This window comes from Nicotiana sylvestris, chromosome 2 (assembly GCF_000393655.2).
Source record: "Nicotiana sylvestris chromosome 2, ASM39365v2, whole genome shotgun sequence".
Classification (NCBI taxonomy): domain Eukaryota; kingdom Viridiplantae; phylum Streptophyta; class Magnoliopsida; order Solanales; family Solanaceae; genus Nicotiana; species Nicotiana sylvestris.
Genome location: NC_091058.1, coordinates 13441647 through 13460128, shown reverse-complemented (window position 1 = coordinate 13460128; position 18482 = coordinate 13441647). Strand labels below are relative to the sequence as shown.

At 35.8% G+C, this 18482-nt stretch overlaps 1 protein-coding gene and 1 long non-coding RNA gene across 2 annotated transcripts; both read right to left on the bottom strand.

Annotated features, from left to right (window-relative positions):
* Positions 1-1195: 1195 nt before the first annotated feature.
* Positions 1196-3853, bottom strand: LOC104226024 (uncharacterized). The gene is made up of 2 exons (XR_710732.2): positions 3651-3853; positions 1196-1616 (listed from the first exon to the last, which is right to left on the bottom strand). It is a non-coding gene; the product is annotated as an uncharacterized lncRNA (long non-coding RNA).
* A 2347-nt stretch (positions 3854-6200) lies between these two features.
* LOC104226023 (uncharacterized) lies at positions 6201-16780 on the bottom strand. Its single transcript, XM_009777912.2, has 12 exons — positions 16585-16780; positions 16283-16398; positions 13539-13568; positions 13298-13434; positions 11939-12118; positions 11787-11850; positions 11576-11683; positions 10015-10168; positions 9233-9322; positions 8828-8883; positions 7321-7378; positions 6201-6746 (listed from the first exon to the last, which is right to left on the bottom strand). The coding sequence occupies exons 1-12, from the start codon at positions 16664-16666 to the stop codon at positions 6571-6573; spliced, it is 1251 nt and encodes a 416-aa protein (XP_009776214.1). The 5' UTR covers positions 16667-16780; the 3' UTR covers positions 6201-6570.
* Between the last annotated feature and the right edge of the window lie 1702 nt (positions 16781-18482).

Here is an 18482-nt window from a genome sequence, read left to right as displayed (position 1 = left end):
AACATATGCTCAAATAGGAAAATAACAGATTAAGAAAATAAATTACTAATAAAAGGAACCAAATCCTAATGCTCTAAATAAAACTAAGAAATAACAGTGAAGAAGAATAGAATAAAAACCTTAGCAAAAAAAAGTTCCAGTAATACAAGAAAGAGAACCAGTACAACTCCAATCCAATATCGAAACTCAAGCCGGACAAAGTAGCAGCAACGTCGAACCCGAAGCCACAAACGAAAACTTGACCTCCTAATTATACGAGAATCTCTCAAACTTGTTATCTAATTGAATCTTTTCTGTTTCTTCCTCCCACTTTTCACGTTATTTTCCTTGTTCAAAGATCTCCTCCTATTTTGTTGTCCCTCCTCTTTTTTTTTTTACTAATCTAAATGTATGACTTATATAAAGAATATGTAATAATATGTGTTGATGGAGAAGAAGAGTGGAAGGGTGAGGGGTCGTGTGTCTATGGGGGGAATATGGGTTGTGAGTGAGAAACATGTGGGGGACAAAGAGTGGAGAGCATATGGGGGACAAAGAGTGGGGAGCAAAAGGGAGTGGGTAGGGACAAAGGAGAGTGAGATGGGGACAGGCGTGGGGGACACGGGAATATGGGTATGGGAATGCACGTGTGAAAGGGAAACGGGAAGATGGGTGAGAAGTGAGGTATTTATGAGATAAGTGGGAAAAAGAATTCAAACATGGTCAAAAATTAGGTGTTCACAATATGGACTATAAACAAGTATGTGTTACAAAAATGCGAAAATATTAATATACTAGTTGTAATTCAATCAAGAGTAAATTTTATGAATGGTCATCCAACTTTTAGCTTCATTACGCAAAAGTCATTATTCTTTTTTTTGTCACATAAAAATCATTTAACTTTGTTCCGGTTATCACAAAAATCATTTTGGCCGAATTTGACAAAGTTTCCACCGAAAAAGTGACGTGGCAGCCTTAATTAGTGTTTTATATTGATTAAGAAAGTTAAATATAATATTAAATCATACCTTGACCCATAAAATACTTGACCCAATTGCTTGAATGGAGCTCATTTTTTTCCATACTCTGTACCTGTCATGATTTACCTATGCCTTGACCCATTTTAAGTGCAACTTAAGAAAATTTTCAGTTCATTCACTAAAACTATTTAAAATGCAAAAATGGGATACTTTAAATAGCAAAATAAAAAAGGGACTAAATAAAGTGAAACCATTTCATAACAGTGCATTCTAATATATGCCAAAATGTTGGCTATTAAGTAAGACCAACCCAACAAAATACTGCTTAATAAGCCAACATAAACAATTAGAATGCACCGCATAGTGAAAACTGCAAAATGCACATTCTGTGCCATTCAAACTATATATTTAATACAAAAACACAAAATACTCCATAATTTTTTACTTCCTAGAGACCCTGGACTTCTTTTTAATCACGGCAGTAACATAGTCAATCATAATTTTTTTCTTCATACTCCGGCCTCTCTTAGAAACACCAACAGCAGCAACTTGAGAAACTTCATCACAAATAACAGTTTCAGAAACTTCAGCACACACAGCAACTCCAAGTTCAACAACTCCAAGTTCGACAACAGAACCAGTACACATAGCAGCCACCTGAAAGACCAAAATTTAATTGCAACTTATTTAAAATTCAACTAAAGAATCCACAGCATAACCAACAAGCCTCAGTAATAGTAAACTGATTTGTCAAGTTAAAGTTCAGTCCTCCATCTTTGTTAGTACCAGAATTACACCACATTTCAGAGTGGTACAAATTTGAATATCCCCAAAAATCATCATCTTCTTCTTGAGTTGGAATTGTAGTTGTTTCTTTTTTAATTGGCATCTGAGCATTTTTTTGGACAAACTTAGAATGCCCTCTGGCATTATGACCAACTTCTTTACAGATTGAGCAAGTTATGGAAGTGCTGCCCTTTTTAGACAATTTTCTAGCTGCCTTGCTTTCTTTTTGTGCTTGTCTTTTTGGTTCCATCTCTTCAGCTTCCTTCCTCCTGGATTTAGCAGGTCTTCCCCTTTTTTTCTTGACCAATTTAGGTGGAATTACTATACCACCATTAATAACTTCTGGCCAATGCGACTCGGGGTTAGTGGGGTTGATAAAGTATGAATATACATTCTTAAAGGTCGCAATATGATAATAGGCCACTACAAAATCCTCTACTCTCTTCTCATTGTTTCCTAAGATACTCACAACATCATGCGGACATGGTAAACCCGTCAAATCCCATCTCCTACATGTACAAGTCCTGGCAACCAAATCAACTATTGGGAATATGCAGTCATTCGGGTCTATAGCAACATCACTCAACAAGTTTCCACCATAATTTTCTTTCAGCCAGCAACCATCTAAACTAATTAGTGGCCTACAACCTGATTTAAAAGCAACTTTAAGTGCACTAAGGCATACATAGAATTTCAAAAATCTCCCTTCATCTCTCCAAATAGTGGCAGTTGAGCCAGGATTAGATTTTAATAGCTCTGCTCTATAAGATAATAGCCTTGCATATTGATCACCCTCTTCTCCATATATCCATTTCAAAGCTAATCGTTTGGCCCTCCAAACCTTAGCCTTACTTATGGTATAACTATAATCATCAGTTACCCTCTTTATGATGCCATTCAACTCCATGCAGGATCAGCCCTAAAAGTACTGAAATACCTCTTAGAAATCCATTGAGCATCCATATGAAAATTCTGAAACACATACCCACCAGTATGTGGCATATCAATAGATTTTATTTGAGTTGTTGGATCCACATTACTCACAACACTGGCATACACCTAAATGGATAGCCATCTAATTTACAAGCACATATCACCCTCGTCTGGTCATTTGTAGGAAACTAAAGTTGGCGCCTATTCTTAATACCCCAATTCCTGCAGGCTTCTTTAAACTGCCCAAGACTTCTAAATTTCATTCCAAGTTCCAAGCTTGGATTATACTTATCCTTTTCTTCCTCATACTCTGGATATGTCACCTCATCCTCCTCCTTATTTTCTCTATCATACTTGACATCATTTAGTTCTTCTGATGAGGCAAAATCAAGTCAAATTTGTCATTAAGTTCAGGTATTAGAATACTAGTGGATGATGGCAATCTGCTTGCTATTTTCTTAGGTCTTTCCCTTTTCTTTCTAGTATGTGTTTCAACTATTATATCACTAAAATCATCATCAGACTCAAACAAGTGATAGTCATCATCATTAAAATCATTATCAGACTGATTTGTATCATCCCAGAATTCCCTTTCATTAATTCCACTCAAGAAATGTTCAAATTTCTACATATAAATCAAATAAATAACCATAGTTAGAACGAACAAAAGTAAAAAAAATATATCATTATGAGAAACCAGAATCAACAAAAAATTAATTTGGGTCTTTGGGAATTACTTCAACATAGAAAAGAGAACAAGAAAGACCCATATTCATGCATGAAATACCCTTCAAATGTTCCCCCAAAAAGGCCGATTTAAACCCTAAGATTGAGTGTCACAAACCCTAAAACTCTGAAAAATTGATAATGGGCATGTTGTAATTACACATAAACAAACAAGAACAACAAAATAATATTCGCGGTGGTCCCTTGAATAACACATAAACAAAGATAAAAAGAGTTTGTTTGTACCTCATGTTCCGCCCTTGTTTTGTTGTTTCTGCTTCATGGTGGTCCATTGAAGCAACATATGATGATAATGGAACAAAGAGCTCAGAGAGTTGCCTAATTTATTCCTCGATCTTGAAGAGGATTTCATCTTTTTCAAGGAATATTTTTTGTTTCAATACATTGAGCCCTAACTGAGGAAGTAACAAAGAGAGAGAATTAATTTTAAGGAGAATGGGTAGGTCAGGTTTATTTGGTGTATAGTGGGCCGGGTATAACTTAGGCGGGTATAATGGGCTTAGTATATTAACCCTATTTAATTGAGGAATTTTTACCTCCTATAGCAAAGGTTAACACCTTATTTATTTTAAATAAATATCATTTAAAAAAGTTATATTCTATAGATACATTTTAAGGTTTATAGCAAAATATTTAATTTTGGTTACTTCCTAGCCCTAAGCCACTAAATACGCTAATCAGTTGCACTATTTTCTTTCTCTCTCTACTTTGATACATCTCATTCTCTTCCCTCATCCCATTAAAATTTTCGATCTCCTCCTCCTTCCACTGATTTGTGCAAAACCCACTTCAGAAATTACTATATGTGTTTTGATTAAAAAAAATACCATCGGCTTCAGCAATGGAAATAATGCATAATCGGAATCGATCGCGGAGTAAGTCGGTGGTTGCTTCTTCCTCTTCTCTTTCTAGTTCGCTTGCCATTTCTCCTCCGTCGATATCCTCCATTGTAGTAGGAGAATTGTTAGAGTATAGTTACACTCGCAAACTAGGTGCCGATTGCGAAGGATGCGCGGGAAATAGAAGGGCAGGTCGAAGGAGTTGCTGAAGTATATTTGTCTCTGCCAACTTCGGTTTGTTAGTGGAGACAAAGGTGTCTCCAGAGATGGTGAGTCTGGAGATATGGATGTTGTAGGATGACTTTCTGTTAATATATTTTAGTGTATTTTCATGTATTTCATTATATTCATTTGTCTTTTTTTCAATTGTAATTCAATGTATCTCGTTGTATTCCATGTATTTCATTGTATTCATTGTCTTTTTTTCTCATTGTATTTCAATGTATCCCGTTGTATTCTATGTATTTCATTGTATTCACTGTCTCGCTATATGCCATGAATGTATTCATAAGTTTTTTTAATTAATATAATTTATGTATTCAGATGTATTATATAATTTCTCTGAAGATTGCTATGTTTTTGGGGTATTTTTCGGTTGAGAATCTTTTTTATAACTGAAAATACCAAATTTGTGTGTTATAATTGAGTTTGTTGAGTTATATTAGGAGTCTATTATGTTAATTGATTCACTTTCCGTTTTAAAAACAGTGTAATCCCCTATTTCACGCCGTGAATACAGTCGAATACAATAATCTGTCCAGCTGTAATCGCATGTTTCACTCCATGAATACAGTCGAATACACTCGAATACAACAACTGATTAGCTGGACTTCCCTGATTCACGCCTATTTTTGCTATTGTATTCATGAATACAATAGCTTAAATACATCAAATACATCTTATAACCACATAAAAGGTATCTATAATCTGTAATATAGCAAATGGTATCTATAGATGGCTAATTACTACTAAAAGATAATACTTTATGAAAATTTCCCTTTAATTAAGCACATACACTAATTAAGGCTGACATGTCACTTTTCCAGTGGGAACTTTGTCAAATTCGGCCAAAATAATTTTTGTAATAACCGGAGCAAAGTTAAATGATTTTTATGTGACAAAAAAAATAATAATGACTTTTATGTAATAAGCTAAAAGTTCGATAACCATTCATAAAATTTACTCTTCAATCAACTCCGAGAAAAAAAAGAAATAAACAACTAAGAATGTAATTCACACTTCACACTAACTGACCAAGCAAAGGGACAATTTGACCAGCAAAGATTTTGATAAAACAGAAGTTATTAATAGGTTACGCCATTTCGTCAAACTCGACTAAACCAATCCACAAATTCTTCAAAATACTATGCGATCAATTGAAATCAGCAGTGAGATGCACCGCAAACAGAGTATCAAGCATTCACCATAAAAAATGATAGATTCAAAATATTATGGTGGATGGTGCTGAGCAAATGCCATCAACACAAAAGCAAAAGACTAAAATATCATATGGTGGAGGGGATTATAAGTCAAGAACATGCACCTGATATATTTTCTTCCTTGTTTTTAATACTTTAAAGTTATTAAAGTTTCTTGTGAATTGCATACCTTCAGGTCCCTATAAAACATCATCAACATAATTCTCTAGTTTTTTTAGTTCTAGTAGAATTTTTTTTTTTTACTCAAGCAGGAACGAAAATAAAATAAAATCATTTTCGATGTAGATGAAAAATCAATACGCCTGAAAGGAAAAAAGAAGAAGAATGATAGGCCCTTGCCAATTTTCAACTTTAAGAAGGAAGACCAAGTAATTCTATAGTGGTCGTAAAAGTACAGGCGCCTTTTCTCTTTTTGTCATTTTTACCCCTTTCAAATATTTGTTTAATCTCAAAAGATTGGTGTTTAACTTGAACAAAGCACATGCCAGAGCCACCTATAACCAACTCAATTGTCTTTCCAAATTAGAAAAACTCTTCCCAAAATGCCTTTCAAATGGGAGTACATAATATTTCGCGATCTGTATTATCTAGCAACAAAACAAGATGATCAGGTACTAACTTCAGCTTGCCTCTCTTTTTTCGGAAAAAATAAAACACAAAAAAAAAAACCTCCTGAACCACAAGCTAGCGCTTACATTCAGCAAATACCCACTCAAGTTTCCGTGTTCTTTCTACTTGTACATACAAATGCAACCAAGTCACAGATTCTCACATATTCACCGTGTTCTGGTGTATGCTACGGTCCTTTAGCTTACCTGGTGGCGTAACATGTCATCAAGACTTTGGGGATTCCAGGAAGCAAAATGATTATGCAGCAGCATCGCTACTGTCTCCTTTTGACCTTTTACTCTTTTTCTTGGTCTTTGGTTTCTTGCTTCCGCTGTGTTCTTTTGATGCCTTCTTCCTTTTAACAGGCTTCCCTTCCTCCTCTTCTGTCTGTAATGTTTCATCTGGATCTTGCTGCTGAGGAGGTACCTGAGATTCTGAAAAAGTATAATGACACATCTACTTGTTAGGATAGTTAGATCTTAAGGAAAAGCAAAGGCAAACAAGGAGCGGAGGGGAAGGAAGGTGGAACAGACAGAAAAGCTAGGCAGAAAATAGTCTTGGTAATTGGTCGAATCTATTAAACTAAGAAAGAAAGAAAAAAGCAATGGACAAAAACAACCAAAGAACTCTTCAGGCAACCAAGAGAAAAGTAGTGGTGCACAAAATCGACCACAGAATTCCAAGTAAGCTCATAAGCCTGCTAGTATGGTTATGGGGCAGCACCCAGAATATATAAAAATGATAACTTCATTCTGTCTCCAGTTCTCCCGAGTTCTGACAAATTCCTATACTAAATTCTAAAAGGATTTAACGTACTGGACCGTAAAAGAAAATTATATTCCACACGTCAGAAGGGAAACATAAGAGCAAGGCAGACGGAAATCCAGGTTGAAGAAAATTTGTTGATGTCTTAAGAAAGAGAATATTTATACTAACTGGACACAGATACAGTCATACAGACCAAGGCATTATCACCGAAGAGCTAGGAGATGTAGAAAGAAAGCTTACCTCTCGTGGAGAATTTTGAATCAAAAACAACACTGCTGAGATGCTGCTTCAAGAAAACCTGCATCCAAATTCCAGCTGAAGTACTTGAGAATCTCTCTCTCTTACTGATTTAAGATAAATAATAGATACATGTTCCTAATTCATCAACTATGCCTAAATCCCAAATTAATTAAGGTTTGGCTATATGAATCCTTCGTTCATAGTTTACCTATTTCTACACTGTCGATCTATTGCAACCCTACTTTTTATCCGGGCTTCGGACACGCTGTGCCTTGACATAGGTGGAGATTGTTTTATACCCAAATTAATCCCAATGTGTAGTAACCATGGACAATAAACTATCATTTCATTATCTGTTGTTACAGCCAAATATTTTGTTTTACAATTAGGAATACGCGTCCAAATTCTCGCATTAGTAGTATTTCTGCATATACGCATGCTTACGAATATTTATGGCACACCACACTCTTGATCTGACCTACAATACATGCTACATGGTGCTAATGACGGGTAAGCAGCACATATTAAACTTGAATCTCTTTGATCAAACCAGCTAACTATTTTGTAAACATGTAACAGGGAAGAAGAAGCTCTGTTAAAGCAATATAGCATCTGACCGCAAAAATTTATCATTAGGCGGCAGGACAGGACCACATCTAGACCCATATCATGTAGACAAACTTTATATGTCAACCAAAAAGGCAGGAAAAGAAAAGATAAAAGCCAGAAAGGGTTTCTTTCTTAAGTAATAACCTCTTCATTTAGAAACATCACCAATTATCTTTATAGTCAGAATATGGGACACTAGAACCACTAATACACTATGACTTGGTCGAATTGGAATGCTAACTCAGGAAAGCTTTAACTTTAACAACTTCGAAGTCGAAGGACGATAAGATATCAGGTGAACGCGAGTGTTCAAAGAGAACAATTCAATTTGCCGAAACATATAAAGTTTTTGAGGAATTCTAAACAAAAAGCTTATCAAAAGAGCCCTGACGAATAATGGGAAGTAGATTGTCCAATAAAAAAAGAACATAAGATATCAGTGTTTCAAGAAGATACTTTCTACTGATAGATAAGTGAACATTTTATTGAAACAAAAGAAACACCACGAATTGTGCAGTGAGTAACACAGGATCCTTACAAAAGTGACAGTTTCCATATCAAAAAGTCTTAAAACTCAGTTCCAATCTAATCTAATGTGATAGGATTGGAACTTGTATTCTATACTTCAATATGGTAGAGCTTTGACTTTTTAACTCGATAGTCCGAAGAGTTAAACCAGCCCAAAGAGACACCAATTCAAATTTGAGTTTCAGTTCTAAAATGTTGCAATGCACTAATATGAAGAGCTGAGCAAAAGAAGAACAGTCAACAGTCACTCATTGTGTGTGTGTGTTTTGTGTGTGTGGGGGGGGGGGGGTGTAGCTCAGACAAAATATAGTTTTCTATTGAGTTGTCCGCTCATTTCTTATAAAAGCTGTAACATAGACAAATAACATACCGCAGAGAGAAGTTGCCGTGACTTGACATCCCAAATGCGCAAGTAGCTGTCCAATCCTAATCAAAAGTAACTTTTTTCACGTGAATAACTTATGAGGAACACGGGTTGAAGAAAAACAATAGCACTTCTATAAAGAGGTATGTGTTCTACGCTTCCAGTTCTTAAATAATGTGACAGACAAGGTTTCAAAAGCTTCAGACTTTCTAATATGAGATTATATCTTGCATTCAGCAAATGCGGAACCAACATGACTATAGGACAATATCTGTGTTCCCAGGCAGTAGCTTCCATCAACAAAGCAATCATATATCCAGATCAAAACTGTTGTGAATACAAGGACCATGGATAAATACATGAGGCTATAACTGGGTTATAAAGAAGTTATCTGGGATTTCACATACTCACCACATGAGGCTATAACCGGCAGCTCTGGATGCCTAACTATAGATCTTATACTTCCAGAACATTTCCCCAAGAAGGATCCCAAAAGTTTCCCTGAAACAAAAAGGATGCACTCAATTGTGAGACCCACAATATGTGAATTAAATGAGTCTAGACATCAGAATCGCGATTTAGAGAGCAAATTGTGTTCCTAGACTGACAAGTTAATTTTCATAAACAACAAGAATCATGTCAAAGAGAAGTAAACTGAAGGAAGTTCAAGCTATTAAAAAAAGCAGAAATCAACAGGTCGACACAGAATACCATTAAAGAACACCTTTGTCTGTGTGCAACTGCGTTTGTGAAACTGAAGTCATAAACCATATCACAATGCTCTTACGCATTAAACAAATGAAATGCAAAGTACAGTGGCCCAGCTTAAACATAAAACCTTATCAGTGTAGAAGAAACACAAGTTTGAACAAATGTATTATGTTTGCCACGTAAATCCATTGTCGTACTTTCTATAAACAATATCAGTTCCATGCCAGAACCAAATAACAGAACACACTTAAACTTCGATAACACAAATGTGGAGAATAACATGCACAATCATAAAATTGGTCTAGCAATATCCTCAATAATTTTGGAAAAAGTGACTAGTGTTTTAAGGATATCTTGCCCTTTCCAATGCACCCTTCTTCCACAATAATAAAATACTGTCTACTTATATGGCAAAGATGTATATGAAGATTATGTCTAATGACACCATAAACAATTATCACTATGTTGCGACAACTGTTTACCTGTGCGTATATCAATAGAAGCAAGATCGCCTGACCCGTTTCCTATGTATATTGTCTGTCCATCCATATCCTCAGCCACAGCTTTAATAGGGGTCTCGCGAAAATCAAATGAAATAACAGGCCTTCTCTGAGCAGCAATATCATAAAGACGCACCTACAAATTACCCAGTTAGTACAGTATATATCAGCAGCAAAAAAAATTAATAGGTAAATCAGCAACAAATTTACAGACGTGAAATGAACCTGCTTAATACAACTTTTAGAGCATCTATGTCCAATTACAGGCTGCAGGTTCAACAGTAAGCAGAATGGGTGTATATGTGGATCTGATCTGGATCAACTTTAGTGTATTTAATAGGCTGAAAGCAATCTATGCTATTTAAACCAAAAACCAATACAATAAAACAACAGGCTTCTCTCCATTAAAACTTCGAGAAGCACCAACAACAGACTATCTAATGTTTCTCAACAGTGAAAGGAATAGAAGAGCATACTGGCATAAAAAGATGGTACTGCATTGTGGAATCTGGAGAAATCCAGTCCCAGTATATCTCTGCAACCAGAGAACCCCTAGGGGATACACGGAAGCAGGATTTGTGAAGTGAGCGTGTGTGGCTGAAATGCAAGACTAGCTGAGCTCTTTTATTTTGGTGGATTCACTGAGCAATTAGTCTAGATCCACCTATGGAGACTTCCTTCTAATTTATATAGATTTCAATATTGTATAGGCTATGATTAGGGTCTCAGTAGTTAATACGTAATATAATGGAGGGTGGTGGTTGGAGTTGGGTAATGAAGCAGTGCAAGAGTTGGCTGCTGTTTTTTTTTTTTTTTTTTGGGGGGGGGGGGGGCGGGGGGATGAAAAAAAAACAGCAGCATTCTAGGAAGAAGACAAAGGAAGGAAGAAAATGGTTTACACGGACTGCTAAGCTTGTCAAATCCATTTCAGCACTGATATTGACCAGCCTAAAATATATGGCATGTTGGAGAATCAACTACTTTTTTTATGACCGACAAATCTGTTTGGGGCCGACCTTTAGGACCAACCGCACCCTTCAAAACTAGGGGATAATGGGCCCGCCTGTCTACCCTTTCCACTTAAATATTGGACTCGGTTTGCATGACGTAGGGCTCAAACCTATGACCTAAGTCACAAGTCTATCAACCTTTGCCACTTGACTAAGCCCTAGGAGCGGAGAATCACCGACTTTTGAGAACCAAAAAGTTATAGACCCGACCAAAACTAAAATCAGCCCACCAATTTGGCACCCTTCTCGGATTATTTCTGGGACCTATCTCTCCCTCTCCCCTCTCCATTACCTCACTCTCCCACCCACTCCAAGAAGGAAGTGGCCCTAAAGGTTGTCTTTTGGCAGTCTCACAAATGCCTGAGAATGCCTAGATGTGTTAGTCAAAAGACGGCTATTAGATAAACCACATGAAGTCTTTCCTGGCAAGACGGCGTATGAAGTTGTTGCATCAAAATTTCCTTCATGACACAAAGGAAAAGCACACAATTAATGGAGCTAACGAGAAAATTTTGGTATAGGGAAAAAAATACCTGGTGACTATTAGTGCCTGCAACAAATTTGCGGTGGTCATCTTTGCACAAGAAAGTTGCAGATGTAAACCAAGTTGGGGTAAATATATCAAGGCTGTTTTTTGGTGGCTGGAACAAGAAAACAACACGTCAAATTCATGAAGTATATCAAAAAGCCAGTCAATTGTTTGCTACACCCAGAAATTCTAAAGAGAAAGATGGTGAAACTCACAGATTTTGCGGTCCAAACTTTAGTGCATTGGTTTATATCCCAGACATTAACCTCAACACCCTTCCTGATAAATCAAAGAAGAAGTCGTTAACTAACACGCTATTTCCATCATCAATGTTATCTTCCAAAACCCTATATTCACGATTACTCACCCACCAAACAATGCATAGTTTTCATCTGCATCTACCTTAGAGCACAAAATACTGCCTGAACCACAAACATTCCATGTTGTTTGTGTAACTTCACTACCAGAATCTTCAAGTGACTTTGACATTTTAACACACTTCATGCTTGCTTGTCCTTTTCTTGTGCATGTAAGCAGGGTACATGACCTATAAACAACACAACAACAACAACAACAACCCAGTACATGACCTATAAATGTATAAGAAAATATATAAATATAAAATTAAGAAGAAAAACTTTCAGAAACAAGCCTGATTTTGACATTCCTCAAAACTGATGCCACATGTCTAACAGTCTAAGGCAATCTTAATCTTCAATCCACATGCAGGCCAACACAGGGCAGACACATCAGTTGCAATGCTAGTTACTTACCAGTAATAACTCATTTCAAACAGTATATTGTTTTAATCAGCATCCAAGGGATGTTGACTCTGGATATTATGGAATATGAAATGATAATCTAGTGACCATCAATTATTCCAATCTTCACATATTGGGTACAGCCCAGAAGTTTATAATTACATTTGTATAGGAATATTCATAAGAGGTTGTGCAGTTCATGGATAGCAAATGGGATAACATGCGATTAACTCTTATTCCATGTTGAGTTCATGTTTGGCCTTCATATCATGTGGGACACCAATCAGCCAAGGGTCTTGCTAACACAAGCTAACATCAGAAGTAGAAATTGCACTGGTCTAGAATAAGCCAAGAATAACATGTTGCATATTACTCTTATCCCTCTGCCTAATATTTACAATAGATTGTTTTTTTTTACAAAGGTGGTGTTCAGGCCAACTTGTACTCACCTTGACTATTCCACCAGGTACTCCGACCAACACAGGTACCGGGTAACTCTACTCACCAATGGTTAGGCAGATGGGAAGAAATTACCTAGTATTGTCTCTGCCAGGATTTGAGCCCCGGCCTCGAAGGTCGGCACCAACTTTATTTATAGCAAATAAAATTTACAACTTAAAGAGAAGGACAAAGGTATATTCCTCATTAGTCATTAGGATATGTGGAAAACATAACCCAACGTCATTCCATCCGCACGTCAAACAACTTTAGGAATATCTTTTGCCAATTCACATGTCAATTACATATTCGATCAGAAGGTAATCTTCTTTCCACACAAATTAAGCGCGGGAGAAATACATATTTAAATATTTGGTTTGCTAAAGAAATGACCAAGCTATTGAGCAATATGTACTGTTACCAAGTCTGAGAATGCGCTTACTTCTACAAGTTGCTTACTCCGTGAGCTAACCTGGGTGAACAGATATTTCATACTTGTACTCTCTAAAGCAGGTCTAAGACAATACCTTGATGATGAATTCAATCTCTCTTTTCCAAATAGATGTAAACCAACAATAGAATTATCTTCAGATCCTGTTTCATTTTGACTTCCATTTGAAATGGAGGCACGAACATCTCCATTGACAGGACTAAGCACGTCAATCTGTACAGTATAAATGTAGTAAAGGATTCACAAATAAGGCTCAATACTCGAGGAAACTTGACAAGTTCATATTATCTCGATTTTGATCAAAGATAAAGCCTCACCGATCCACTTTTCCTTGCTACACCTAGTAGCTGCAAAAAAATGGAAAGAGAACGACAAAGGTCAAATATCTCATTGTCAAAGTATGTTTTTGGGAAGTAGATAACACTCAAAGACTACATCACAGGCAATTGAAGATAAATATCCAACATTCTCCAAATCAGTTCTAACTTCTAAGAAATACCTTTACTGCATCTACACTGACTAAAATTAAAAGAAATCTTTTACGGCATCCTTGCACAATTTGACCTCCAAAACAAGATGAATCTATTTATCACCAAAATTAAACAAGATGATTCATTGCATGATGCCAGTATGAAGTAATTATACGCCTCAAGAGGCGTTTTAACTTGCATAACCAAAACACATGTTTACATAAAGTACATAACCTGATATTCGGCCAAGCTGTCACTTGAACTTACTCAAGTCTCTAACTTGGTTGAACCAGGTAAAGAAAGGAATTTTTCCCACTTCTTTTCTACCCCCCAAAAAAGATTCTTTCTTTTTTTGAGTTAATGACATGAATTATTATCATGTTAACTAGTCACTCAGAGCAAATGTCCAAAGTTGCAAATTAAAAGAAAAAAGCCATCTAGAAGTTATTGTTGCTGATTATTACTCTATTAATGGGTGGAATTTTGGTTTTCGAAGGAATTGCAATGATTTCCATTTGGATAGGGTATGCTTATTGCTACAAGAGATGGGAACCCTGCCCATTTGTCCTAACAAAAAGAGTGCGTCTGTTAGAAGGGTACAAAAGAACAAGTGGATCTGAACATAGAATTGATTTTTTCCTTGCAGCATGGATTTCGCTTTCAGTACCAAGTGCAATCCTTTTGATATTTTCTAATTTTATCTACTTTGTAGCGTAAGCATCTCCATGTGCGAACCTTTATAGTATATCTATTTTGTGGTGTAAGTCACACTGGAAGCTACACATCACGGACCTTTAACTAATGCACCCACAAGGTTTGTAGAGATTGGTATACTTTCTTTTACCTGTCATAAATTTCACTCTGTAATAATATAATAATATTAAGGTTTTTCTCTTTGTCGAAGAACTAAGATTGTGTATTTTCTTTCATCGTTAGAGTGATATACCTCATCTAATGGCAAAGACAAATGGCTATGTTTCTATCTAATCAATTGAAAGCTGTTTATTGTGTACTGTGTAGGTAGCACGGAGGAATACTGGAAGAGACAAGATGCCGCACAAGCCATTGCCTTAGTTGGGTATCCTTTTACGCAACAAACTCTTTTGCAATATTTATTAAGTTTCTCATCTGTTTCTATTGTTAGCAGAACCCCAAATCTTGTTGTTATGCGGAATCATGCATTGGCATCTGCCAGGCCAATTGAACCCTTTAGCGCTGCATTCATTACAATTCTAAAAGAAATCAGAGGAATATCTTTAATTCTCTTTTTCTAAAATAAAATTAGAATTCTTCCCTCCAGATTGAGAGCACTGGAATTGGTAAGCATCCTGAGCCTTCTATTTCTAATGATTTTGGGGTATCCAGTACTCTTCAGATAAATGAAGAAAAGGGAATACAAGAATTAAGAAAGTCTAGTTCCGAAACAAAAGCAATTGCGCAAGTGGTTTTCACTTAGAAGATAAATCACTTCGTTATGTGAAACAAGTGGCTGAAGATGATGAAGTTGAATCATGTCTGTGCCGAGGTCTTCATCTCAGAGGACTTTGAGTTTATCACAAAGCAGCTCTTCTAATTCTGATAATTGCTCATCCTGCCTTAGTGAAGGAGACAGTACTACATACTTTTCAAAACCTCATAATTCAGAATCATCATCGACATCAGATTCAGAAGATTGCAGCCAAAACTCTAAAGGAAGAGAAACTTCTGAAATTATGCAGAATGGTTTTTTTATCCTGTTAAATCATGCTACTCCATTTCTCATGACACCCTATCACAGCCACATCTTGGCCTTGGAAACAAATTCAGAGAAGTTCTGGACCATACAAGATCCAATGCTTCATTTGGTTGGTGGGAAGAAATGATTGTTGCACTTAGTGCTACGTACAGAGAAAGGGGATTGGTCATGTAAAGAACTTATTTTTGCATTCTAGAAAAAATACTTAATCTTAAGTTCATTTGCATACTTTTGCTATCTTCTCGGACAACATGGAAAATGCAAATGCTAATCATTTTTAACTCCTTATATACTCTGTTATAACTAACAGAAGCTTGTAATTGGTTCAATACTCCAGCATAATCTCGTTGCTAGTCATTCATATATAAAATGCTTACCTTACTTATCAAAAAGAACAAATCCATTCATATCAGCTAACCAAAGAAAATACCGGAAGAAGTTCGGCCTTAGTTCATTTTTTCTTAGTTAACAATTTTTTTTCTATTATCAGAGTAGCTTCTAGACTTCTGACATTCCACAATCAAACCAATTTTCTTTTACCCTTTTGTGAATTCAGATTAAGAACTGATGTAGGACTAAATGTACAACTCCAAACAACACATGTGATTCTTCAATCAGCTGCTATGCCATAACTTCACATACAAAACCAACTCTCAATCGCAAAAACTATCCACCTAACGCTTCCACCTAAACCTTCAATCATACATGTAGAAAACACAGAAACACACTGTACACACAAAACATTGATAAACAATGGAGAAAAGAACAAAAGAAAACACACTAAATCAAATGTTAGCCCACAAGTACAATAGTATCGCGCATAATTGATGTAGCAAAGTTGATAGATACAACTTACAGGGTCAAATTCACGGTCAACAATTGACGTGGCAAGCACACACCTGGAAGCATCAGGCTCTCCCCATCTCTCCACCACCTTAGGAGCTTCCTTTTGCTCGCCCTTACCTTCAATAACTACACCCAAAAAAGATACGTAAGAAAACAACTACTTATTAGCACCACTAATTCTAAGCTAAAAAGGGTCAGCTTTAATTCAAACAAAATAGACAAAAAAAAAACTTAAGATACTAGCGTTAGTTGAAGAAGAAAGGGATTCAAACTTTATCGAAAAGTAGAAATTTAAAGCTGAAATGGGTTTACCTTTGATTAATCCAAGAATGTCAAAAGTTAAAGCTCTAAGAGGAGGGCAACCAGGGCACTCCAAAGTGGTAGTACGAGGCATATTTTTCTTCTGTGTTAGTTCCTATCCAGTGTGAATTTTATTCAAAAAAAAAACCCCACGAATTTAGCAGAAAATAGGAGGCAGAAGAAGAGGAAGAGAGCTGCACCAGCGGTATCAAGATCTATATTGGGCTTGATCGGTTTTATGTTTGCAACAGTGACTAGGGATGGCCCAACTGTATGGGCCGATGGCTTACGGGGCAAGTGCACATAGTATAAAATTGCACTGGAACCCTATTTGGTCACCCCATTTAACCTATACCCATTTTTTAAAAAAAATTTAACTTGTACTTACTTGTTAAAAAACTTCAGCTCTCTTTCTCCTTCCCTTCTCCTCCTTCATTTTCTTTTTTCTTCTTCTACAATTTGATTCTATCGAATCCATACCTGTAACGGTTTTTACTTCTTAAACTCATCAAAGCCTCTGTTATTTTATGACCACTTGAATTTACGTATTGTTTCAACTGCACATCTATTTAAATTATCAATGGATTGACTTAAGCACGGAAATACAGTACATTTTCATACATTAATATAAAGAGTACGTAGCTTATTTTTTCGAAATATGAACTGGGGAGGAACTTTACAGTGTTTGCGTACTAGACTAGATATTGCAGGGCATACGTAAAGGTGAGGGAAAAAGAAAAACCAAAAAAAGGAAGGCAAATTCCTATGTGCAAAAAACTTCAGCTCTATAGCTGAAGTTTGCCAGTTATAAAATAAAAACTTCAGCTCTAGAGCTGAAGTTTCCCGGTTACTAAACAAAAACTTATAAAATAAAACTTCAGCTCTAGAGCTGAAGTTTCCAGTTACAACACAAAAACTCAGGGCCGGCTACTAGAATGCTGAAGTTTTGCGTGATTGTCTTTGCTACTTTCAGCCCCGTATGCTGAAGTTATGTGAAAATTGGGTATGTTTGCAAAAAAATTTCAAAGCGGACACAAGTTAAATGTGACACAAAAAACGGGTATAGATGCAAATGCCCCCACATATAGGCTTTTTTTACCATTCTTAAGGATGTTATTTAAAGATCAGCCAGTATTTATTTTATCATAAAATTTTAAACTAAAAATATTAACTTCAGGATATTTTTATCCAGAAAATTTGAACTAAAAAACAGAAATTCATAACGCACTGACTAATTCCTAAACAGCAGTCCTTAGAGTGGCTACCTGGTATCATTTTTTGTATTTGGCCTCAGGATCACTGAACTTGCTGTTTATAAAATCGTAAAATTTGACAAATTAATTTATTCGAGAAATTTTATCTAATGAAGAAATGTTTTATGGGTAAATTTTACCGGATAAATAGTATCATGTAAAACTTTTACATTAGTGGTTCTTATTTGTTGACGTGGCATTTCCCCATAAGCAAAAAAAAAACTTATTGGATTAATATTATTGGGTACGTCTATGGGATAAGTGGTATTTCGACAATTTTTTTACATAAAATTTCACATGTTTTTTCCTTAAAATTTTAGACAATATTTCTTATATCATTTGTTGAGATACTCGGAACTTATGCGATTATATTATCCTATTTTCTTGCTCGTGTGGCTATGTATGCCGCGCTATCAAATGATCATATTGTTCATTTACCAAGGAAATGGTTCAATATTTATGTACATTCTAAATAGAAAAAACGACCATACAAAAATCTATTGTATTTAACTTTCAGATCTCTTCTATAAAAAAAAATTAAATATTTTTTTAGGGGATCTGACATAAAACTAAAAATAATTTGTAATGCAACACAAAATCAATTGAGTTTTGTTTATCCAATTAGTTACCTGGTAAAACTTACCTAATAACTTCTGT

Bases quoted from the DNA above. Each gene is read 5' to 3' on its own strand.
- LOC104226023 (XM_009777912.2), bottom strand. From the start codon at position 16,666: ATGCCTCGTACTACCACTTTGGAGTGCCCTGGTTGCCCTCCTCTTAGA. The intron at 13,569-16,282 runs GTAAGTTGTATC...ATTTTTTTGCAG, and splicing joins TTGACCGTGAATTTGACCCT to CTACTAGGTGTAGCAAGGAA. The intron at 13,435-13,538 runs GTGAGGCTTTAT...TATACTGTACAG, and splicing joins TAGCAAGGAAAAGTGGATCG to ATTGACGTGCTTAGTCCTGT.